Source organism: Podarcis erhardii (genome assembly GCF_964252035.2).
Source record: "Podarcis erhardii genome assembly, chromosome: 1".
Lineage (NCBI taxonomy): Eukaryota > Metazoa > Chordata > Lepidosauria > Squamata > Lacertidae > Podarcis > Podarcis erhardii.
In genome coordinates, this window is record NC_138497.1 from 120139402 (window position 1) to 120163678 (window position 24277).

The window sequence follows — 24277 nt, forward strand, 5'->3', positions numbered from 1 at the left end:
CCAATTGCTTGCCGATCAGCTGCTCAGCGGTTTTGTTTCAACACCCCCTTCCCTCTTTCTAAAAAAAAAAAAAAAAAGGCATGATCTGCTTTTCGCCCCTGGGCAATTTGGCTCCAGGGACCACGCATTCATTCCATAAGACGCAGAAACATTTCCCCTTACTTTTTAGGAGGAAAAAATGTGTCTTATGGAGTGAAAAATACGGTATTTGGCTCCCCAGTGGTCTGTCATCTGGGCACTAGCCAGACCCAGATGCTCTTGGTTTCAGCCAGGGTGCCACAACTTGTGTGCCTTCAGACTCTGGCCTGGCAGAAGCCCTTGCCTACATACCCCTCACTTCTGGACAGAGCTCCAGGGCTTTCTCTCACCTGTCCTGACTCCGTATTTCAGTGTGTCCCTGCAGTCCACCAGGATCTGCTCGAGTGACTCTGGGTTGTCAGACAGCTCAAGGTTGAAGCCTTCCATGCCCTCCAGGAGCTGGTGTGGGTGGTGGAAGTCCAGGACTTTGGTGGACCTGTCGAAGGTCTTCCTCACATATGTCAGGAGAATGTCCACCACCTCCAGGAGGAATTGCACCGTCTGCTCCTCACCATTCTTAGCTGGCAGCAGATCTGAGGAAGGGACCGATAAAACAACAACAACAACAACAACAACAGCCCTGTTAAGGGAGGCCAACAAGAGGGTGTGCAATATCTCCCCACCCCCATGTCATCCTCTTTTGCCAAGTTACTCCTAAGTGCATGTTTATTGACTGAGTACAATTATACCCTGGTTTTCCTTCAAGGAGCTCAAGGAAGTACACAGACTCTTAACAAGTCACCTGCACTATCTTCACAACAACCCTGTGAGAAAGGAAAGACCGAGAGATGGAATGAGTGGACCCATGTTGCACCTCAAGCTTTTTGACCAAGTGGGACTTTGAATCTGGGTCTCCCCAGCGGCCAACGCTCTTTTTATCGTGTTTTTTAAATTATTTTTTGGATCAGCAAAACTATACAACTAACAAGAAACAGTGCAACATGTTTCGTGCAACCGACCCTCTTAAATGCTAACCACACTGACTGCCTTTTGCTACACATTGGTTAATCCGGAATAGCTACCACTAGCATATCAAAATGCAAACTTAAGAACACTAAAACCCTTCACCCTCTCTGTGCTCAAGAACAGGGTAGCTAAACAGGAAAATGGATGGAATTTCTGCGTTCTTTCAATGCATGCTTTGGGGAGATGTGAATATTCTGATCCGTGTTACACATGTAAAAACAGGATGTGGTGCTCTGGATTATTCCCTCCCCCCCCCCCCCAGAAAGCAAGAGCGTCCTTGTCTCCATACTCACTCTCCTCATCACTGCATCTAGGGAAGGTATCTCTAACCTATTTAGAGCCAGGTCCCATTTAATCCCAGGGTTGTAGCTTCAAGCCCCCATGTTGAGTGAAATCTTCCTGCATTGCAGAGAGTTGGACTAGGTGACCCTCATGGTCCCTTCCATCTCTACAATTCTGGGATTCTAGGAAGCTGCTCTATATTAAGTTGGACCATTGGTCCAGCTAACACTAGTATTGTGGGCACTGACTGGCAGTGGTTTTGCAAAAGAAAGAGAGAAAGTAACTTGCTGGATTTTTGCCTGTCACACAACTGTTAAAGGCACTAGATCCCTAGTTGAAAAGCAGTTAGTACATCTGTCTCAAGGCCCCCCCTCCCCAGGAAGGTAGCCCTTTAACTGGAGAAATGCAAGAAGGGTAGGGAAGAAAAGGATCCCATCTCAGTTCTCAGAAAGGTTGGTGAACCCTGATTTAATGGGGGGGGCGGGGGGGGGCTAGCCAAAAAAGAAGAAGTGTGGTGTGAACCAAAACACACACAACTCTGCCTGCTTTATATGACCTGGGACTATGAAGAACTATGCAGAACAACACTTTGTGGCATCTTAAAAACTAACAGATTTACTATGGCATAAAATTTCATGAACTAACCAGAGCCCGCTTGGTCAGAGTCATGAAGTGTTATCCTCACTCTGTCAGATTATATTATATATTATATTATCCGGTGGCGGGGGGGGGGGGGTGGCGACGGAGGCTGATGAGGCCACTTGCTGAATTTCTGCTTCTAAGCAAGCTATTAAAAATACAGGGACCCGGTCAGAATAGTTACACAGGCTGTTGCTCCTGTTGAACTCTGGCCCCATTGTTTTCAATATTTCCTTCCATACTCAAGAACAGAACAAAGATAATATGTGTCTGATGGTAGAGTTTGAAGCCCACAAAACCTTGTGTTGTGACAAATCTAATAGTCCTCAAAGTGCTTCAGGCCTCCTTTTTGTTTTGCAACAACAAACTAACACAATTGTCTCTCTGAAGAGCAAGTGTCTCCGAGCATGTACAGAGTGCCTTTCCTGCATCACTGGGCAACTATGAACTATCCCCTTGTGTGTTGGTGGTTTACTTCCAGGAAGGTCTGTGCCTCTTAATGTTAGAAATTACTGAGCTCTTTCTATCTCAATCTCCCCTCCCCCACACAAAAACCACTCATTCAAATACATTTATCTTACATTTGGGGTGTATTAACAGCTTGCTATATGTTTTATATCTTTGGAAACCACCCACAAGCATGAATATAACTAGCTTTAGTGCATCTTTGCTTATATATAGTAGTTGAAGGCTCCTACTGTGTGGATTCAGATCTGTTGATTGCAGTGTGTGTTTCTGAAATTCATAAATTTAACTCCACATGGCAAGCGATCTGAAACAGTCATGAATAATTAATGTCTACACCTTTTCAGTGTACATGTAGAATCATGACTGTGGTCTTTCAGCAGCTTCTGACCTACCTAAATGGTAGTTATTATGGGAAGCAGCTTCTTGGACAACAAAAGCACATTGCCTGCTGCAGTCAGAGGCTACAGTATGACTGGCTGAGTTTGCTGTTTTATATGTTCCTAGGGCCCCAATAAAGGGAGAGGAGTACAGGAGAAGTGGATTGGAGGTAAAGAGAAAGGTAATGGGACCCCTGACCATTAGGTCCAGTCACAGACGACTCTGGGGTTAAGGCGCTCATCTCGCTTTACTGGCTGAGGGTGCCAGCATACAGCTTCTGGATCACAAAATGCCGTTAACCTTCCTGCGGGAGTGGTACCTATTTATCTACTTGCAGTTTGATGTTCTTTCGAACTACTAGGTTGTCAGGAACTGGGACGGAGCAGCTCAAAAGGCCACCTCCAGCCCTTGATTTTACATGCTGCTGTGTAGGAGCTCTCTTTGGTGCTGAATTTGAATTCAGCTTCGTCAAACCCTGAGCTACACAATCTGCATGCATGACTCAAAGCCGGAAACGCCTGAAAAATATAGGAATGCCTCTGCTTTCGTACAAAGTGTGTTTCCTTTCACTTCTATGGAGTCCTCACAGTACTACTGTCACGTCTCAGCTTAAATGGGGGCTGCTAGCTAAGAGCCCTGCTGCACCAGAATTAAAGCCTGCCTAGCCTAGTGTCCTGTTACCAGCAGAAGTCTGATCAGGCAAGTGCCCCTGGAAGCCCATATAAGCAAGTCATGAAGGCAACACTTCCCACACACTGTGTACCCTCCCCCAGCAACTGCTGTTAATGTCTCTGCACACGGAAGCTTCATATAGCTATGGTGGCTGACAAGCCATGAATTTTGTCCAAATCCCCACTATTATAACTCCATCTAAAGCTGTTACACTAACCCCACTTACCTGGGACTAAGCCCCCTTGAATTCAATGCAACTCACTTCTTGACTGGTGGTGGTTAAGCCAGTGGCCATCACCACATCTTGTGTCGGTGACTCCAATACATTAATAAACTTGGGATAGATAAAGACTTCCTTTTGCCTGTATTGGTGATTCTCCTGTCAATCAGCTTCAGTGGATGACTCCCATTTTAAGTTGTGTGAGAAAGTGTGTGTGTATGTGTGTTGGGTCAAGGGACACTTCTCTTTCTTCACTCTGTGCATAATTCCCCATCAGCGCAATCCCAACCATGTCTACTCAGAAGCAATCCTACTGAAATCAACGGGGTTTACTCACTGGAAAGTGGAGTTAGGATTGCAGCCTTTGACCTCTATGGACCATCTCTCTCCTCCCACCTGCCCCCCCTCAAATATTAGGGAAGGGCCATAATTCAGTGGTGGGACATCTACTTTGTATGCAAAAGGTCTCAAATTCACCCAGCCCAGCATTCTCCAGGTAGGGTGGGAAACATCCCCTTTCTGAGATCAAGGCCAGCCAGGGCAATCACTGAGCTACCAATGGGCCAATGATTCTCTTAAGCAATGTGCCAGTATCTTTAGGAGAAGGGCTATAGATTGAGAACTGTTTTCCATTAAGAAAGTCCCATGTTCAGTCCTCAGCATCTTCAGGCTGAAACTCTGAAGAGCCCTGCTAGTTCAGTGCAAGTAGTACTGAACTAGGTGGACCAATGGTATGACTCAAGATCAGACAACTCAACGCTTCCCCTTTTCTTTTGGGAAAGGAGCCCCTGTTAGTGGGAATGTGCCCTACCTGGGAAAGAAGAAGAAGGAGGAGGAGGAGGAGGAGGAGGAGGAGGAGGAGGAGGAGGAGGAGGATTTATTTACCCCGGGCGTAGAGGTTTGAGAAGTCCGTCTCGGTCCTCCGGAACCGGGTTTCCTTCTCGCTGTTCTCGCAGGCCAGCAGGTTCTTGGAAGACTGCCTTTCCTTGAGCGCGCTCACCAGCCGGCTCTTGTCTTCCAGGCTGTTGTTCCTTTGCAAGAACCCTACATCGTTATTACAAGGCGGACAGGTCAGAGGAGGCTTCATCTCGCTTCCCAACATCTTGGCTTAGCAAAAGAACCACGGAGCCGCTCAGGAGAGTTAGCAGGGAAGGGAGAACGAAGGAGACCCTCCGTGCTGCTGATAACCCCACCCAGCAAAGCACCCAGCCACACCTGCTCCCCCCACCCCCCCAAACTGGTTCCTACTTTGCCAGACCCCACCGCCCGTTCCCGCAGTGGGGCTGGTTCTAGAGGATCTCCCCTATCGAGGTCGGAGAGGGAGAGTATTTATGGGGAGAGACAACTCGCCCCGAGGAAAGAGCGCTCAAAGGACATCAGCTGCAAAAAGCCAGTCAGGCAAGAAAAAAAGGACGGGGTGCGGGGGGGGGGGCGAGAGACCGCGCGCGCAATTTTTCGTCATTTAGTGCAATGGCAAATCCTTATTAAATCGATCGGACAGATGCCACTCCTCCAAAAGAGAGACAGGAGGGGAAAGATCCGGACGAAGTCAATGGCATCCTGGCAAGAGGCCCCCACCTCGTCCCAACTTTCCTTCCCCAGCGGTGGAAGTTTTGTGGACTTCAGGCGAAAGGGGCCCCGTCCGGGCTGCCTGGACTGTGATAGGGGCCACGGGCGGCCATCGAAGCCAAGCAAACGAAGAGGGGGTTTGTTTTTTGGAATACCAAAAAAGTAACCTCTCCGAAACAGCAGAATCTGGGAAACGCACACCCCCGCCGCTGCTTTTAAGCCTCTCTGGCTTCGTTGTCAGTCCTGGAACACACAGCTGGACGTGAACGTCACAGTTTTCGGAAGTGATTTCCACTGCAGTCATACAGGGATCTGTACGCACTAAGCGCAGAATCCCGAACTCCCTTGGAAGGTATGGCCTGCAGTCTGGCTTTTACTTATCCAGGGTACACCACCACCAGTGAAACCGGCCCCATATGAACCACCTCGGACCCTGTGATCCTCATCTGAGGCTTTTGTGTGCTCCCTCCTCCAGAGGCAGGGAGGGTGGCCACAGGAGAACAGGGCCTTTTCTGCAGCGGCTCCCCGTTTGTGGAATGCTCTCCCCAGGGCGGCTCGCGTGGTGCCTTCATTATGCACCTTCAGGCGAAAAGGCTCCTCTTTAACCTAACCTTTGGCTGATTAAACAGTCTATGGCCTTTTATTTGACCAAACTGCGGGAGGTAGTGGAAGACAGGAGTGCCTGGCGTGCTCTGGTCCATGGGGTCACGAAGTCGGACACGACTAAACGACTAAACAACAACAACAATGGCATTTTAAAAGCGTTTGTGGGAGGGTGTGTGTGATTGGTTTGCTTTTGTTTGGTCTTATTGTTATGCATTTTGTGTTCTTGTTTCCTAATTTTATGCGGTGAACCGCCGTGTGACCTTGGGATAAAGGGCGTATACAAATTAAATAAATAATAACAACTACTACTCCTGGAAGGTGGAGGATTGTGTGGCGGTGCTCGTTTTCCAAACCCGGGAACGCAGAACTGCGAAAGGTTCAAGCACACCGCTCGCAACGGTTGTTCTTATTTAGAAGCCAGCTGTATTGATTTCAAAGGCCGATCAGAAGCGCTGTTCAAATCGATAGCATTCAACCTACGGGAGAGATATTGCGGAGGTGTCTATCGGACGGTTTAACAGTAAAGGGCCGCCTCTTTCGCTAAGTGTCTCTAAGACCCACTTTTCTGAATAAAGCTTTATTTCCATGTTAAACTGCAACCCTGACCCCATTTCCCCGAGAGTTGCCAACAAGGGTCCGTATAGTTAAAGCTATGGCTTTCCCAGTAGTGATGTATGGAAGTGAAAGCTGGACCATAAAAAGGCTGATCGCCGAAGAATTGATGCTTTTGAATTATGATGCTGGAGGAGACTCTTGAGAGTCCCATGGACTGCAAGAAGATCAAACCTATCCATTCTGAAGGAAATCAGCCCTGGGTGCTCACTGGAAGGACAGATCCTGAAGCTGAGGCTCCAATACTTTGGCCACCTCATGAGAAGAGAAGACTCCCTGGAAAAGACCCTGATGTTGGGAAAGATGGAGGAAACAAGGAGAAGGGGACAACAGAGGACGAGATGGTTGGACAGCGTTCTCGAAGCTACCAGCATGAGTCTGACCAAACTGCGGGAGGCAGTGGAAGACAGGAGTGCCTGGCGTGCTCTGGTCCATGGGGTCACGAAGAGTCGGACACCACTAAACGACCAAACAACAACTAAAAGCCCCATTTGAATTGAATTCTGTAGCACTTCTTCCTTCAGGGCAGAAACGGTTAGGATCGCAGCCTTAGCATAACAAAGTAGAGCAGCCTCACTGAGATTTCTTCTTCCTTGTTGCTGGAGACATCGATTTAGGGGAAAGGTCCGTGCCCCCCCAAAGCCGAGGAAAATGAGTGTGTGGGGGGGGAAGCTCAAACCTCATCAAATGTGCTCTGAAACTGAAATGAGTGCGGCGCTTAGTACTGCGCACGCTTTGCCAGGGAGCGAGTCCCACTGAGATTGGACTAATTTCTAAGCTAACAGGCACATAGGACCAGACTTTAGGATGTGGCTCCCCATCAGGAAATCTAGTTCGGCGCTCGCGCTCTGAAATCCACGGCGAATGCGCGTCCGTCAGTCCCCGGCGGCTGCTGATTAATCGGTCAATGCTTCCCGGCTCCAGTCAGACTCTACCCCAGCTTTCCGGGTTTGCTTTTCGTTGCCATGGGAACAGATGCCCTATTATGCCTGGCTTCAATGGGACCACCTCAGAGGCTAATCTATATGTTGGAAGGCTGCGCTCGCTTCACATCCTCCGAAAGAGAATTATTTCCTTCGTGGGAAGGGGCGGGGGTAGGGGACGTGAATGAATGCGTCCCCCCCGCATCAGTTCGTCAGTATTAAGCTCGCAACGCACATAACTGCGATAGATTTCGACGCAAACGAATTCAAAATAAAAGGAGAACGACCTCTACACTTGTTTTTATATAACCTTAAAAAAAGAGAGACTTTCCGAACAGGATCCTCTCTTCAGTTTGGTTACTTTTTTTAAAAAAAATTAAGATATAAAAATAACTGTACTTCATGTTTAAGGCTCCCAGTCTTCCTTCCAGAATGGAAGAATGGTATAAAGAGGTATGGGATATAGCTATTTATGATAAATTAAATGTGCCATTAAGGTAAGACGGGGGATATGCAGGAGAAATGATTTTGAGGAGATATGGAGGGTGTTTGTAGAATTTGTAGTTAAAACGGAAAGGGGTCAAAATCATCGCAAGAAGTGTTTGAAATTTTGGGACGTTGGATACTTGCAATGGAATGGTCTCCGGGAAAGGGGTGCACATTTTTATTCTTATTTATTTCTGATTATTACTTTTTTAAAAAGTCTATAATCATAATAACCATAATCAAGGCTTCCAATCTATGCACACTTCTACCTAGGATGAAGCCACTTTCAGCATAGTGCGATTTACTTCTGAGTAAACGTGCGTAGGCTGGCACTGTAAAAGGGGGATGGGGAAAGCTCCTCTGAGATCATAAATTAAGCCATAACGAAAGTTAGCTCCTATTCAGAAACGTTTTAGGTGCAAAGAAACCCGATGGAGGAACAGGACACCCCACTCCTGGGAAACGTTTAATCCGAAGCAAGTCCCACTCGTGAGTGTAGAATGGGTGGCTCTGAGCCTGTAGCTCAGCGGCAGAGCCCCTGCTGTGCATCCAGAAGGTCGTGGGTTCAACTCGCAGCATCTCCACGAAGGGGATGGGAAAGAGCCTTTCCTGAAGTCCCAGAAGGCCGCAGCCAGCTCGTGTAGACAAGACAGAGGAGGTTAGATGTACCGATGCTGTAACACGGAATAGACACTAGCATTGTATGTTTCTGCCCAAACAAGGGTAGGGCTATTGAAAATAATGGGCGTTAGGTTAGTAGACTGGAGGGTGTACTCTGAGCATAGCTAGCAACCATCAGGCCTGATTGGAACCAAGTGGTTGCCTTCTCTGCTGTTGCCTTCAGTGGGGAGCCCGTTGCACGGATCCCATAGCTTCCTTCGAAGAACTGCGTCGTCAGTCGAAGAGGAAGACGTGCGTGCAAGTGCCGGTGCGGGAGGGGAAGCCCCCCAAAGCAGTCGCTATTTCTGTCTTCTCCTGTCACTCTGACTCAGGCTCACGATTTTGGGACGCGCTTCCTTTTCTTCCGGCTCACTCACGCCCTCGCGGTTCCTTCCTCGTGATGACAGCCAGGCCTCCCCCGCCCCATTTCAAGGAGTAGCCCAAGGCAAAACATCCCGCTGACTTCAGTGGGAGGCAGGAGAGGGGGGTGGGGTTTACAGAAAGGCACGTGTCAGCAGGCTCTCCCTTTCAAGGCGAAAGCACACGGTGCCAAGAATAAACTCGGGAGGTGTTGCGTCTTCGCTAAAGCGCACGCGCATCGGACCGAAGAGAGGGGGGAGCTTGCTTTTTTAAATAAAGTTTTCAGCCGAGGAAGGCTGCAAAACGTGATTCCACTGACTCATCCACCAGAGGTCCCCGCTTGTGACAGGCAAACTCCCGCAATCTTAATTTTAGATTTCTGCTCAAAAAGCGAGAGAGGAAGGAATGCGCCGCATTTAGCAGCGATCGGGAAGCTACTGGTCCTCCCAATGTTTCTGGACTACAACTCCCATCCACCATGACCCAACCCATTTGGCATGCTGGCTGCAACCGATGGGAGGTAGAGTCCCATAAATTTCTGGAGGAGCCACAGCTCTTGCTCTAAAAGCGGTCAGAGAGGAATTCTCCCCACAAAGTGACTGGGGAAACCCAGACAGATAAGCAGAGTATGGATAAAATAATGCTAATACTAATAATAAAGCCCCGGCAAAGAGAAGCTCAAGATCACCCCGTGAGTGGGGAAATTGAACCTAAGTCTCCCCCTATTATTTATGTCTCTCCAAGTTCAGTTTAGGTTTTTTTGGTGCGTAAAGAGACAGGAAGGGGTCGCTGTTCTCCAAAGAATACGGTTCCATGAGTGCGCGTGTGCTCTGTGTGCGCGCGCTTGATGCACTGGAGAGGACATCAGCCTTCTTCAGTTCCAAAAGGCACTGAGCTTGCCAACAACTGAAAGAATGATAACGGGGGTCCCTTGAGCTGAAGCCCCCACAAAGCGTATTGGAATGGGGTTTGGCCTTTCAGCAAAGGATTAAAATGTGGAGCAACGCGTGAGCAATGGCATCGCGTGGTCGTGGCTATAAAGAAGGACGCAGGTGGCGCTGTGGTCTAAATCACTGTGCCTTTTGGGCTTGCCTATCAGAAAGTTGAGGGTTTGGATCCCCGCAAGATGCTGAGCTCCGGTGGCTCTGTCCCAGCTCCTCCCAACCTAGCAGTTGGAAAGCACGCCTGTGCAAGTAGATAAATAGATATCGTTGCAGCAGGAAGGTAAAAGGCATTTCCGTGCGCTCTGGCTTCCCTCAAGGTGTTCTGTTGTGCCAGAAGCGGTTTAGTCCTGCTGGCCACATGACCCAGAAAGCTGTCTGTGGACAAACGCAGCTCCCTCTGCCTGAAAGCGAGATGAGCGCAGCAACCCCATAGTCGCCTTTGCGCTTAACCGTCCAAGGGTCCTTTACCTGTTTACCTATAAAAAGCCGAGAATTCAGCCAAAGTCAATCACTCTCAGATCACCAATGGACTCCAGGAATTAAAGGGGGCTTCACTTCGTTAGATCGTGGCCCTAAGAATTTAGTAGACCCGTCGGTCTCCTTGAACAAGTGGCACAGATAACAGGAGCGTCCCTGTCTGCCGCATTGGATTTCTTCTATTTCTCCTTGGCGAGGCTTACTTGATAACCATCAACTGTACTAGTTGTGCTATTCTTTCCGTCCTTCGGTGCATCCAGAAAGGAGGGCGGGAGTCCAACGCTGCTCATTTCCAGAAAAGTTAATTAAAACGAGATCTAGCGGGGCCTGTCTAGAGCCAGCCAGGGCTGGCCCTCCCCTTTCCTCCTCCCATTTAAAGATTTAATCAGTTATTCTTGTTTTAAAAAAACAAACCAAATTGAACTTCTGTGAGGATGATGTATCAGGAAATCTTCAGCTAATAAAGTTAACCAGGTTGCAGCATCCACGCGACGTTGAAGTAATAGGTACAAATTGGGCAATTATTTTACAGTAGATTGTCTCTCCCTTCCCCACTCTCCTAGAAGGTAATTCGACTTGATCTGACGCTACTGGGCATATAAAAGGAAGCCAATTATTTTCAGGGCAAGATTTAAAGGCCTTAGAGAAAATAGTATTAAACTACTGAGAGGCATAGTTATAGAAAAAATGACAATTTGTGTGTTTGTGTGAGCGAGCGAGCGAGCGAACGAGAGAGACTCTTTAAACACAGCTCATCCCATTCTGGATTCGAACATCGAAAACTATAAGGTGTTTATTTAAATAATAATACTGCTCTATAGTCAAAGGGAGGGCTATGAATTTTGACTACTAGACCAGTCTGTCTCCATTGGGACCACAGGACTGGGTTGCTCATAAGATAGAGCGGAAGCAGGAAGCATAGCGTTCCCTTTTTTAAACGTTTCCCTTTTTTAAAAAAGGCAAATTCCCTTATTCCGAATAGGATTTCCCTTAAAAAAGGGGGAAAGTTGCCAGCTATGGCAGGAAGGAATAACAAAATCCCAGCTCCACTATAGCGCTCTCTGACAGACCGCCCCCTAGCTTAAGGTCTCCATGGACCACCTTTGAGAGCAAGGGACCCAACCTTCCGCAGCCTTTTCGTTTTCGACCTCGCTCTATTACGTCGGCCCTGAGGACTAGAAACGAGAGCGACTGCGTTCTATAGTCCGCCCACCCAAGAACCACCGCAGAAATTTTGTGAATGTTCTACTGAAGCCTCATTGGACAAATCCGAGCACGGCTCACATTACATAAAGGAGAGCATAGCCAATTAGGAAAGGAGTCCTACTTCACTCTGATTGGCTGATGGGGAAGGGCGTTGGGTTCGCTTCTTTCTAAAACAAGCTGCGTATCCCTTCCGGCTGCGAGTTGGGTCTAAGAGACAAAGGAACACGCAACAAAATACCAAAATGGAAGAATGGCAACAAAACGATTTGAATACTCGAATTAAATAATTATACCGGGAAAACAAGCACTGGGGGCAGCAGGGAATAAATTGCTTTCCACTCTGATTCGCCTCAGAATAGAGAAGTTTCCCTAGTCTTTCTGTACCTTTGAACATAAATTGAACCAGGCATTTATTTCCATTGCGCATCATGAATGAATGCGAAACACCGAAACCGACCCAAGGGCACAAGCTTGGATGGTACTGAAAAGTTTTAAGAATCTAAACTTGCATAAAAGGAAACAGTTTTATGGGTCCTGCTTTCGTAAATACTGTTCAGGTCGAACGACTGCAGTTTAACTGGTTTGCAAGTTAACGGATTTATTTATTTATTCATTTATTAAACCAATGTATCCACCATCTCACAGGAAGTAGTGTGTGGCCTCTATGCTGCGTCCCGCTGGAAGTGTTCTCTGCTTTGTTCCTAGAGGGTTTTCAAACCTAATCGCTCCCGTAAAACGCTTTCTTATTAGTGTATAGCTTCTGGGATGCACTGTGGTAAATTTTGCGGTAGTTTTAATATCTCTGTGGTTTCTACTGGGCTGAACAGAAGGGTTGTGTGTTTCTTTTATTTTTCTTGCTTTGGACACTTCCGAATAAGAACTCTTGTGTCCTTCGAGAACTTCCCTAACTAGGTGTCAGAGTGATGTACCAAGCGGGGAGGGGCGGTTCAAATCTCCTTGACGTCTTTAGGGGACAGGTGAGATATATAAAAATACAATATGGCCTCATGTTCCCTGTTCTGTTCTGTTCTGTTCTTTGGCACCGTCGCGTTTGGCAATTCTTCATCCTGCGCGCATTTACTTAGGAGTGATTTCCACGGGACGCAGCGCGACTTATTTCCCTGAATAAGCATGCCTAGGCGTGGTCAGCATCGATCAAGCAGCACAAATCCTAAACCCGTTATATTTGGGGAAAATATATCCCGCTGGATTTCGGTGGCCTTTCTTCCCAATTGTGCGGCAATCCTTTGCACTCTTACTTTGGGATAACAGCGCAATTCTAAACATGTCTCTTCACTCAAGAAGCAAGTTCCATTGAGTCACAGTTCCAGGTAAAGGATTGCAGCCACCTAAGTCACACTGAGTTGGCGGTCGCAGTTTTGGCGAGACGCCCCTTTATCCAGACTTCGCGTCCCTGGAAACTCCACGGGGAGAAATCGGAAAGTCCGCTGAAATCAAAAGAAGTTGAGGCGAGGCCGCTTTGCATTTACTTACTTATTTATGTGAATAACTATTTTCAGAGTGCGATCGCCCCCGCCAGGGTTTGTAGGCGCTAAAAGACAGTCAAGGCAAGGCAAGGGAGCAGCGCTGTCTGACAACAAATGCTTTCTCAGAAGTAAATCGAATTCTGTAGGATTTGATCTCAATTCAGATCTCTGAATGACTTCGTCCCCCTGGTGGGATCCCGAGATCTCTTGCCCCTCCCTCTTTTTGCAGACACCAAAGGAGCTTGAGGAACCGGGATCCTCAAACAGAGTTGCTAGTTCTCAGGGAGGAGATTATAATTCACCGTAGAGGTGAGGAACCGGCAGCCCTCCGGAAGTTGATGGACCCAAAAGCCCATCCGGTAGTACGGTCAATGGATGATGGGTGGATGTTAGGCTCCAGCAACAGGGAGCAGCAGTGCAGCAAGTTTTCCAGGCCTGGTTTATATAATATCTCAAACGGAAAATCTTGTATCCACGGGTGGTGTGGGCGCCGGAAAAAGAAATGCGAATATTCCTGAGCTTAAATACAGTAATTTTCTCACTTCTTCTGCCTTTCCGGTTAGACCAAGATGCACAGCATCACCTCCATAATAATTTATTCACGGCTGGCTTAAAAAAATAATAATCTTCAGTCCGCTTTTCAGTTAGGTCTGCCTTTCGCGAAAGTTACTTCGGCGTTGCACAGACATCTGGGTTAGGTGCCTCAAGTCCGGAGAGACGCCTTGACAACTCTGGACAAAACGGGTGATTGGTCCGCTATAAGTCGGCACGTTTTTGCTCCAGGAAGCATCCGCCAGCCAGCGCCTGCCTTGACAGACCATAATACTCGCTTTGATGGGCTGGCTAATTAACTGATCAATCGCGCAGGGTAATCGACTTGAAAGTCCTTAATGGTCCGGCAACCGGCGACGTTTGCAAGCGCCAGACGCAACGAAGGGATTTACACACACACACACACACACACACACACACACACACACACACACACAATGGAAATTTGATTCCCAACTGTGAGAAATCAGACTCTTTTGAATTTAATATTGAAAGAATTAAAGTGGATCTAACTAATCTGCGCACACCTCACCCTGCCCTTTCCTCATAGGGAAGCCTGAAACCAACGAACAAATCTAACAGCGATCAAATGGCTGCAGCTTAAGGAGGTCCCGTTGTTTAAAATTTCTAAAGCAGCTTAGAAATGCATGTATTTTATTAAGTGGGAGGATGCAGGCGCGCTCAACTCCCCCCCCCCCCAGCAAAAATAATAAAGACACGCAGGCCACAAAACACCACCACCAAACGAGTCTTGGGACACCTTAAAGACTAACTGCTCTAAATCACCAGCTGGACTTTGCGGCTCAGTCCAAAACGTTCTATACGCTGCAGGTCTGGATTTAAAGCCTTTAACAGCTCGACCGGTTTGGGGATCGCGCTGTTGCCCACCGTGCTGCATTGACAACGGTCGTTGGGAGAGCGCGCAGCATTTTCAGCGGTCTGTATTTGTTTAGTGGTAGCAGAAGGGTTGCCCCTCCATAAACCCCGGTAGTCTAGCAACCAGAGGCAGTGGCGCGTTACTTTATCAGTTCTGCTTGCCGAGCTAAATTAAAATGATGATGAAAAAACCCTCGCCGCTCCAGCCACTGAAGGGACCAGCAAGGAAACGGCCCATTAAGCCCAGATCAGGAGCTATTTATAGAAGAGGAAGAAGTTAATAGCAGTCCTTTCTTCGGCTCCAAGGCAACCTCTGCTGGGCTGGAAGGGTTAAAGCAACCTCGGCGCTGGTGCTTTTCAGACGCGCCTTAATTCCGGCTCCAAACTCCCGCGTGTTTTCGTCGTCTTTAAAATACACCACCACCCTCTGGCATGCTGAAATATTAGTGAAAAACGTATCAGTGCGTGCTTGCGTGCATGCAAGTGCATGTTTAAGTGCAGCCCCCCACACCTGATTTGATGAAAGCGCTTCTCTCTCAGCCTGATCCTATGTGTATTTACCCAGAAGCAAGTCCGTAACCCGAGCCTTACTCCCAAAAATAAGCGCGCAAAGGGCTTCTGTTGAAAGGCCGGGAGTTTGTGCGTATTTTCCTGAGAGTAAACCCCATGGAGTGCAGTGGGCTTTTTTTACCAGCAAGCGCACACAGGACCGGGCTTTTGTTAAACGCATTTAAAACCTCCAAAAGCAAAACATGGACCAAGGTTTGGCTGGGCTTAGGCGACCCCGCCCCCTTCTTTCCTAGGCGTTATAAAGAAATCTGAAGAGAGGCAGACAGTCTCGTTATCCGCAAATGAATCTCTTGCTGTAGCGGGTGCAATCTGACGGCATATTATTTGCTCGCCTTCCTCCTCCCTTCACTTCAAGACACCCGAGCGCTGACTGGCTGCCAGCCTCCTATCTCCCGGACGCAGCAGCCTGACGAATGGCTCTTTAATAAGGCTCTCGTTAATCTTTCTCCCCCAGGAGATCCGTATTTTCTGGGCCGATAAGGTTGAAAAATTTCAGACAGTGAGATGTGGCAAGGCAGACCCAACTCGCCGCCTGGCAAGCGCTCCCTTCCTCCTGCTGCTCGCTCTCGCCTTGGGTCGTGCGCCGCCGCCACACCCCCTTCCCCAGCCTTCCTCGACGGCCCCCGTTTCACAGGGTCGCCGGAGGGAGCTGGATACCCGGAGGCTTCAGGAGGAGTTACTCCCTTTGAGGTGGACAGGAGGAGCAGAATCGCGGAGATGCCTTCTTCCTAAAGCTAGCCCTGTTTAATCTGTTACCATAAAGAAGCAATGCAGAAGCAAGGAGTAGCTAAGCCAGCTGCAGGTGGCTGGAAAGCCAGACAGGATGTTTGTGACTGTTACCACGGCAAGAAAGGGGCAGTCCATTCTCCATATTGAGCACCGGACGTTAGCTCAATGTGTGTTATATGACCTGTACAGGATGTACATGGGTGGAGTTTTTTCTCTCTGCTGCTGTTTGTAAAGAGTGCAGACATCTTTATCTGTATGGCTGCTTAAGACAGGAATAAAAGCATGTAGATACATTTCTGTCTGTCTGTTTCCCCTCCCTGGGGTAGCAGGGAGGAGAGAGAAGCAATGGTGTGTTTTTCTCACAGCAGCATCGCACGCGCAAAAAGACCTGCAGTTCTTTTTGGGCAGAGGATCTCCCGTCTAAGGAACCTCTTGCAAATGCACACAGGTGTCGCGCTATCCATCTGCTAAACGCCCATCTCGCTTCAAACGCCCTGGGGGGGAAAAGGCCTGTGGTGTACTTCCAGCAGCCGCAATTGTTGTTTTCTAGCACCAGTAGGTCAATTTAACGGGGAACCAGTAAATTCTACCTCCAGCTGCGCTTTGCCCTGGCTGCTGACGGTCTGTGCTTGCGTCGGACAGTAGAGGGCGCAAGAGCCTCTAGCATAGGATTAGAGAGAAGCGCCAATTTCGCTCTTACACAGACACACAGCCCGCTCATCCCACCACCTCCTTGAAAACGAATTTGGGGTATTGCTGATGGTTGCCCCGTCGCACTTCTCCGTGGGCGGAGGAAGAGGGGAGGAGAGACGTTTCTTTGCGGGTTCGTTCCCGTTTCTCGCGTTTATCTGCAGATAAAAGAGGTGGCCTACTTTTTCTCTGGTCGGCCAACCCAGTTGCTTCAGAAAGGGAGCGATGATGGGCTTTAGCAAGTGATAAAAAAGCTTCGGGGATGGTTATGGATTCAAGACAAAGCCTGAAGGAGGGAAGGAGGTGAGAGAGAAGGAAAGAGAAAGAGACACAGACACAGAGAGAATATGACCGGAGCTACACGATTTTTTGCGCGCGCATCTTTGCACTTACCACATATCTTCAGCCCGATTTTCTTCGTGCAGCCATGAGCCACACCACACCAGGTGTCATAAGCTGAAAGGAACAGAGACGAGAGGTTTATGGCCGTGGAAATGAGCGGCACAGCCTACTTTGCAATCCCCAGCTGCTGTGCTTCGAAGGAGCGGCAGACCTGGCTCTAAAAAATACACTGCAGCTCTCAGATCGCAAACGAAATATTTAGCAGCCCCACTAGCAGACCATAATGTTCTGCTAGACAAAAGAGAGAACGGGTCCCAAAAGGTGACTGACTGATCGCACTGGCGATTTGGGGTAATGGGGGGACGGCAATTACACTGGCATCTCAATTATAATTTACCTTATTGCAGCAGATCCCACTCAAAAGGTGAATGGGCAAACAGTTTTAGCCGGCCATAAGCAGAGTGCCTTCTCCACTGTCCTAGAAGGGGTTATTGGAGAGGTGTGGTGGGAGCGAAGACTTACGCAGGACAGGGACTGCTCCAAGCGGAACGCATTTTATCTTTCTGTTTTCTACCCTCATGGCAGCTAGAAGGCTTAACTCTAAAACGAAACGTCTTTGGGATCATCAAGAATGCCTCCGGTATGAATGTGAGTGCTGGTGGCGGAAAATGGCAGGCCTCCATTCTCAGCGTAGCTACCTGCATCTTTTCGCACAGGTGTGTTTGCTTTACTTTAATGTCTCCAGGTCAACGCAAGGACTGGGAGACATGCAGTCGTTGGTCCAAACAAAGACATAGTTCCACTTCCCCGTGATATCTGGTACGAGCACAACAAAAGTCTTTGTTATCTACTCGCAGCCCCATTAGACAACGGAAATAAACCTCATGCCGCCGCCCCCTTCCCCAGCTTTCTGCTATTCCAAGTTCCCCATCAAGCCTCCAGTTTGTGATTTCCGTGGTCTTTTAACAAAGTCGAGCACGCTCTCCTTTTAAGGGGCCAATGAAGGAATCAGGAGGTGGGTGGTGGGTGGGAGGGAATAGCAGGTTGAGCGCGCAGGCGAGTCAGTGGTGAGTCGCTGGCAGCATAGGTACCAGCCGGAAGATGGGAAGAGACAAAGCAGCTGGAGGAGAGAGAGAGAGACCTGACTATCTCCTAATAATTTATTGGCACTGCTCCAGGAAAGTGGCAGCTTAAAATAAACTGGCATGAAATGGGGTCATGGAAGAGTTCAGGAATTAATTGGGTGAAAAATAGTATTTGACTAGATGATCAGGCTTGCATGACTAGGTTGCAGCCGGAATGACGAGTCAGGGAGACACATTGAAAGGCCCCTCACGTCCTCCTGCTCCCCATTTTTCGAGACAACCCCATTCATACTGCCCGCAACCCCTATCAGGCAGTTGGAACACGCATTGCGCTGTCCATCTCAGGCGGTGCTGAAAGTGCGAGAGGCTGCAACGACCTTCAATAAGGTTTAGGAAAGTGTGAGTTAGTTTGGGGCGCTAACTGAAACGAGAGAGGGCAAATAGAAAGGGATAAAGTAGGGGAGAGACAAAAAAACAACAACTCACAAACAAATCGCAGAAGGAAGGAAACAGAAAGATAATTGATTGCCAACCATCAAAGCACCAGCGGTCCGAGAGACTTCAAGAGGCCTGGAGAATTGGAAACGGCTCTGCCACGGTGTTAAGGAATACAGTAGTAAGCCCCACTGAACTCAGGGGGATTTACTTCCGAGTAAGCCTACTTGGCAGCTGGCTTCCATGCCCAGTAACTGCGGCTCTGCCAATGGCTAACCCGGATCCTAAGAAAGGATACCGTGTGAATGTAACCCAGAAGGAAAAGCGTATATTCCGACTCTTTAATCTCTAAAGCGCTAGTGGTATTATAAAATATGTTTTCAAGTTTAAAGGGTATGCGTGCATTATTCAGGAGGCGGCCTAAATGAAACCTAAGCTGCATGTCCCAAATCACGGATACTGGCAATGCCTGAAGAAGACAACTAGCTTGCCTGACTGCCTGCCGTGTATTTCTGTGAAATTCAACTTGAAATTCCTAACTGGATTTCCAATGTGCTTCCCCCCACACTACTCCTGGAAGAAATTAGAAAGAGAGGGAAATGGAGGAGCCCATCCGAAGCAATTAATGGAGTGGGGTGGGGGAAGGAAAGAGAAAAAAAAAATATCGATTGCCAATAAATATATAAATAAGCAAAACACGGTGGGTGGAGTTAAAACCCTGCATTAGAATTGTGGAAACAAGCACACCCCATTTCTCCAAGGGACCAAAAGCTGGGCCTGTAGCAAAGTCAGTGCTAGACTGAGGGACGCAGGAAAGAAGGAGGGAGAATAAAGGTTCTAGCTAGCGGTGTATTACTTGGCCATTGTTTTAGGTCCCAATACAAAGGGGGTAACTGCTCCGGAGTTAAGGTTTATGGCCTTTGTAGCTGCATCCTTTCGGGACCCCCTGGTTCCAACGCAACTTCCTTTCAAGAAAGATCGCCAGGCTTTCCATGCGATCCACACCCCTTGAAAGCAGGTGTCCGTTGGCATTCGTGGAGCTCGTTTCCTTTTAAGCATGGATGCAACCACAGTCTCAAACCGGCATGTCGGAGAGGACAGCAAATACCAAGGATAGGTTTTCCTCGTCCCCCCCCCCCCAGCTGCCCCTTGTGGAAAAAAGGGACAGAAATGTCTAAATGAAAAGGCTGGGCTTTGGCTCCGCCCACAGTGCGCGCTGGGTCTCGCGCCTTTACTACCACCCCTTCCACGCTGTTTGAAAAACGCGCCTGTAGGGGGCGCTCTGGCTGGGAGGACGAGAAGAGGCAGGAAGGCGGGCGCCAGAAGGCGCGCCCAGGGAAATGGTGGCGGGGTGCAGAGCGCATTTGAAGGAGTGGAAGGCATAGCTGTCAACGTTTTCCTTTTTTGTAAGGGAAATTCCCTTATCCCGAATAGGATTCCTCGCAAGAAAAGGGAAAAGTTGACAGCTATGGGGAAGGGGGGAGGGAGATTCCAAGCTTAAGAGTTGGAGAGCTGCTTGCTGAGGGGGGAATGTATGGCAAAAAAATAAAAAATAAAAAATGGGGGTTGTTGTTGTAGTGGTGGTCGAATTGGAGCCATCAGGCAGAGAGGGAAAGGCGCAGGGAAAAAGAGCAGAAAAGAGGAGGGCGGCAAAGGGAACGGGAAGAAGACAAATGGCGCGGGTGGAGAGCCCTTCGAGCGGGTCAGCGGGCTGGAAAGGCGCAAGGACGGCGAGGAGGCAGCGGGAGAAGGTCGGCTCAGGTGAAAGGGAGGAGGCCGCCCGGCTGCCGAAGAAGGACAGCCGGAGAGGACGAAGGACGGGGCGCCGGGGAGCCGAAAGGGAAGGCGGGACCGGAGAGTGGCAGGCGGGAGAAGCAGCTTTGACAGGACTTTTAAGACGCCTCAGGCGAGGCGGAGCATGACCAGGAGAGGAGGCCAAGGGACACGCGCCACACACACCACCTCTTCCATCCCTTCCCCTCAATCACACGCGCGCTCCCGCAGCCGGACCAGGAGGCGGGAGAGAGGGAGCGCGCGCGAGAGAGCCGTCGGGAAACAATAGGCAATGGCCGCGCGAGCGCGGGAAGAGGGCGCGCAGCCCGCGCTGCTCCCTACTGTGAGGGAACCTGACAGGAGGCCGCATTCCTTGAAATGGTCGCGGAGGGAAGGGATTCTTCCTGAGGAGATACACAACACCGCGCTCGACCCTTCTTTTGTCGCGTGTCCATCCCCCCCAATAAAAGCCCGCCACGGGTTTCCTTTAAACGCCTTGAAACCATTAGGCGAGCTTTTGACAGCTCTGAGGCGAGAGGAAAGAAAATCACCACACAAACACAAACAAACAGGCGCCAGGCCACCACACACACACAAAAAGCTATTTTCGCCCGGAGGGTTTAGCCTCCCCTCATGTGGCCCAATAATGAGGGGGGTGTCCATGCTTCACAACCCCTTCCAAGGTGGGGGGGCGGACCTCTTCCCCGCTTTTTGCCAAGCTTCCATTTATCGCCCTCCCCGCTTTGGGTGATTATGTCGTCCAGGCTTATTTCAAGCCGCCGCCGCCGCCGCCGCCGCGCCCCCTCCTCCCGCCTTTTTTTTTCTTCCCCTCCGCGGGTTTGCCGAATGTCTGTCTAGCCGAAAGCTATAAACCCGGCTCCTTCGCGCCCTCCCCTTCCGACTCACACCTTAATAACTCCAGGCAAAACACGGGGCAGTTAGGGACAAGGGATGGGGGGGGGGAGCCTCTCGAATAGCCTCCATTGGCCCCCTGGATCAGAGATTACCTCAGGGAAAAGAAAAAGAAACGGCGGGAAGGGACTCGCGCCGCGCGTCAGAAACCACCGGTGGAACTTGGCGCCGGCCGGGTCTGTCAGCCCGAAAAACGGTCGCAGACCCCGACCCGCCCCTCACGCCCCGCTCCAGCAGCCGCGTACAAAGTCCTCCTCAGCGAACAGGGTTTTTTTCCCCTTCCCCCCTTGCCACCCCTTCTCTCGTTTTTGTAGCAATGGCCCCAGATTCCTTGCTTCCTTTGTTTTTCCCCAAGCCGAACCCACGCCCACCACCCCACGGTTTCGGCCTGAATTCGTGTGTGGTTTTTTTGGGGGGGGGTGTGGAGGGAAAGGGGTTTCTCGTTCGAAGGCGAGCTTCCATGTCGGTCGTGCTTGGTCGCGGTGGTTTTTGTGGCGAATGTCGAATTGTGTGGGGAAGCCACGCACCCACCCACCCGCCCGCCGAAAAAGGACGACGACGACGACGCGTGGCCACCACCACCGCGGCAGCAAACGAAGGCGGCGCGAGGCGGGAAGGCGAGACCTACTTGTGGGTCGCAAGTTGCTCGGATTGGGATCCGGAGCCGTGTTGGACGAGGACGGGTCCGAGGTCGCCATGAGGTGCTGAGGCAAAGCCCTTAGATCCCGGGCTGCTTCGTCGTCGTCTTCTTCTTGCCTTAGCCTTCCTCCGATCCCAGCAGAATGATTTACTGCAAGGGAAGAGAAAGGCGGGTTTAGAGAGGGTGTGTGTGTGTGTGTGTGGTTGTGTGTGTGGTTGTGTGTGTGTATTCCGGGCTGTGACTATCGGTCCCCCCCCCGCCCCCTCTCTTTCCTCTCGCTTCGGCCAAGGCGCGACAAGAAGCCATTCAACTGGGCGCCAAGTCGCAGGCCGTCGGAGGTGGGGAGGGCAGGGCAGGCACAAAAGGGACCTTGTGGCACCTCCAGCGGGCGGAGAAGGAGAAGAAGGAGGAGGATCCCTTTCTTCCTCGGAGGTGCGCGGATCCCTCGCCCGCCTCCTCTCCTCAGACAAAGCGACGTGGCTGGAGAAATGGCTGGAGGCGACGACACCTCGTTGGTTTTTATGAGGCAGCGCTGGCTGGCTGGCTGGCGAGCGAGCGGGAGAAATGTCTGGACGGGGCTGGCGAGCCGAGCACGATTCGTCTTGGCCCCTGGAAGCAAAGCGGCGGAGGGGAAGGGCAGGTGGGAGGAGGGAGAGGAGGGAGAGGAGGAGGATGGCCGCCGCCGGCCACTCACTCACTCACTCACTCACTCGACGCCCCTTCTGGCTCAATGGGCAGCGAAGGAGGCGACGGCTCGGAGCGAAGGGGGAAGCGGAGAAACACGTCGGGAGAGGAAGAGGCGATTTGCTTGAGGAAGAAAGATCTCCGAGGGAGGGATCCCGGTGGTGATCCCCGGGGCGCCCTCTCCCTTCGCAGGTTTACGAAAGGCAAACGGAACGACGTCGAGGGAGGCGAACTGGGGGGCAAATATTGCGGGGAAGGAACAGCCAAGCCCATCTATTCTTCTAGGGCAACTTGCGCCTCTGGATGCGCACAAACGAAGCAGAATGGCACTTCAGCTCCACGCGGTTAAAATGCCCAGCATTTCGGTTTTCAAATTATACAATGAATGAATGAATGAATGAATGAATGAATGAATGAATGAAAATCGAGATGTTCTACAGTGGCTGGCCTTTCTGAGGCTAGCTCTTTCCACGCGTGTTCTTCGCGCTGCTTTGGGAAGACATTTCGTTGCGCGTCCAGCAACCTTCTTCCGGAGGTTCTTTGGTCGTCAGGAAGCAGAGGATCGATCAATACATGACCTCAACCTCATTCGGGAGTTTGGACTTCAAAGCTGTTTGGTCCACGTTATTTAATAATAATGATTTTGTTTAAAAAAAAAACATCAAAATCTAAGCTCACGGGAAATAGATAGGTTTAATTTTGGTCAAGATTTAACACCTGTCACCGTGGCATCATCACCAAACGAAAAAAGTTATCGTGAATAAAGGGCACCTCGGGGTGTTGGGTCAGCGGGGTGAAGGATGGCAGCCTGTCTACACGCGTTTAATTTCGTGTCACAAACCTGAATCTCAGGAGGTAGAGAAAGAACGAGAGAGAGAGAGATGGGGGATACGTCCTGGGCCAAGGTGGAAAGTGAAGTAACAGGTTATTCCTCGTAAACATCAGCTTTCCAATACCGAATATCCTTTCCTCAATTCTAAGTACGGAGACAGCCCTACCGTCTCGAAAGAAAGCCTCCAAAATCCTCCGGGAACCCAAGAACGGAGCGGCGAGTTCTTTTTCGTTGAGGAATAAAATAAAATAAATCAAGAGAGACTTACCAACCCAGGCTCCAACTCCAGGAACCCAAACGGCGGAGGATGGAGAAATCTTCGTTTTGGAAGAACTTCGCCGTTTATAAACTCCGCCACGAACGACGTCGGAATATCAATGGCTTCCCTGGCATTTAATTCGAGATGACCTTAGCGCCCCCCCCCCCAATACTTGAGATTCGCTTTTTTTTTTAAAAAAAAAAAAAGCTCGAATCGCCGGCTGATCTGTTGCGACGCAGGCATGAGTCACTGCTTCTGCCAGCGCCTCCACCTCGTTTCCTCCAAGATGGGAAGCCAAAGAGCTGGAGTTTGGGAGGGCAGGAGTGCGGGTGTTGACTAAGGCGGCGAGAGAGGGAGGGGGTACAAGAGAGAGAGAGAGAAAGAGAAAGAGAGAGGAATCACGCGCCTCCAAGCGTTGCGCCTTCCCAAGCGAGCGTGATTCACTCCCAGGTGTTGCAGGCGGTTCCCCCAAGCAAGAGCGGAGTGGAAGGAGCGCGTGTGGTTTTGCACCTCGATTCTGAACCCAGATCACGGCTGACCCGAGAAGGGATTCTGTGCGCATACTTACCGCACTCCGATTGCTGGAAGGAGAGGCTGTTTGCCTGTTCAGAACAAGGTGTTCGCGTGATCTTCATGGGTCCAGATCACGCCACGCCACACAGAGCCTTGCATTCCTGCTTCCACGAGGGAGTTTTGCCGTCCTCTCTCCGACGAGTCTTCTTTATAAAAGTTGGCTCTTTAAAAGCCACCTGCTCAATCCTAATTTGGGTTGATGGTCGCTTCTCTCTGACAGCAACCTTATTAGCGCCCGGAACATGTCGGTCGTACTGTTGAGCAATCGTCTTAAAAAGGAGGATTGGGGTGG

The 24277-nt window shown here is 49.9% G+C and overlaps 1 protein-coding gene across 2 annotated transcripts in view; it reads right to left on the reverse strand.

Annotated features, from left to right (window-relative positions):
- Positions 1 to 24277, reverse strand: part of GAD1 (glutamate decarboxylase 1) — a 57651-nt gene extending 33374 nt beyond the window's left edge. The window contains exons 1-5 of one of the 2 annotated variants that reach the window (XM_081876152.1): positions 23981 to 24277; positions 21626 to 21787; positions 16844 to 16906; positions 4589 to 4747; positions 369 to 611 (exon numbers count right to left, since the gene is read on the reverse strand). In XM_081876152.1, the coding sequence (XP_081732278.1) occupies positions 369 to 611; positions 4589 to 4747; positions 16844 to 16906; positions 21626 to 21787; positions 23981 to 24047 (694 nt within the window). In that variant the 5' untranslated portion in view covers positions 24048 to 24277. Of the gene's footprint in view, positions 1 to 368; positions 612 to 4588; positions 4748 to 16843; positions 16907 to 21625; positions 21788 to 23421; positions 23752 to 23980 lie in introns of those variants that run through there. The other variant, XM_081876153.1, reaches the window with a different exon arrangement.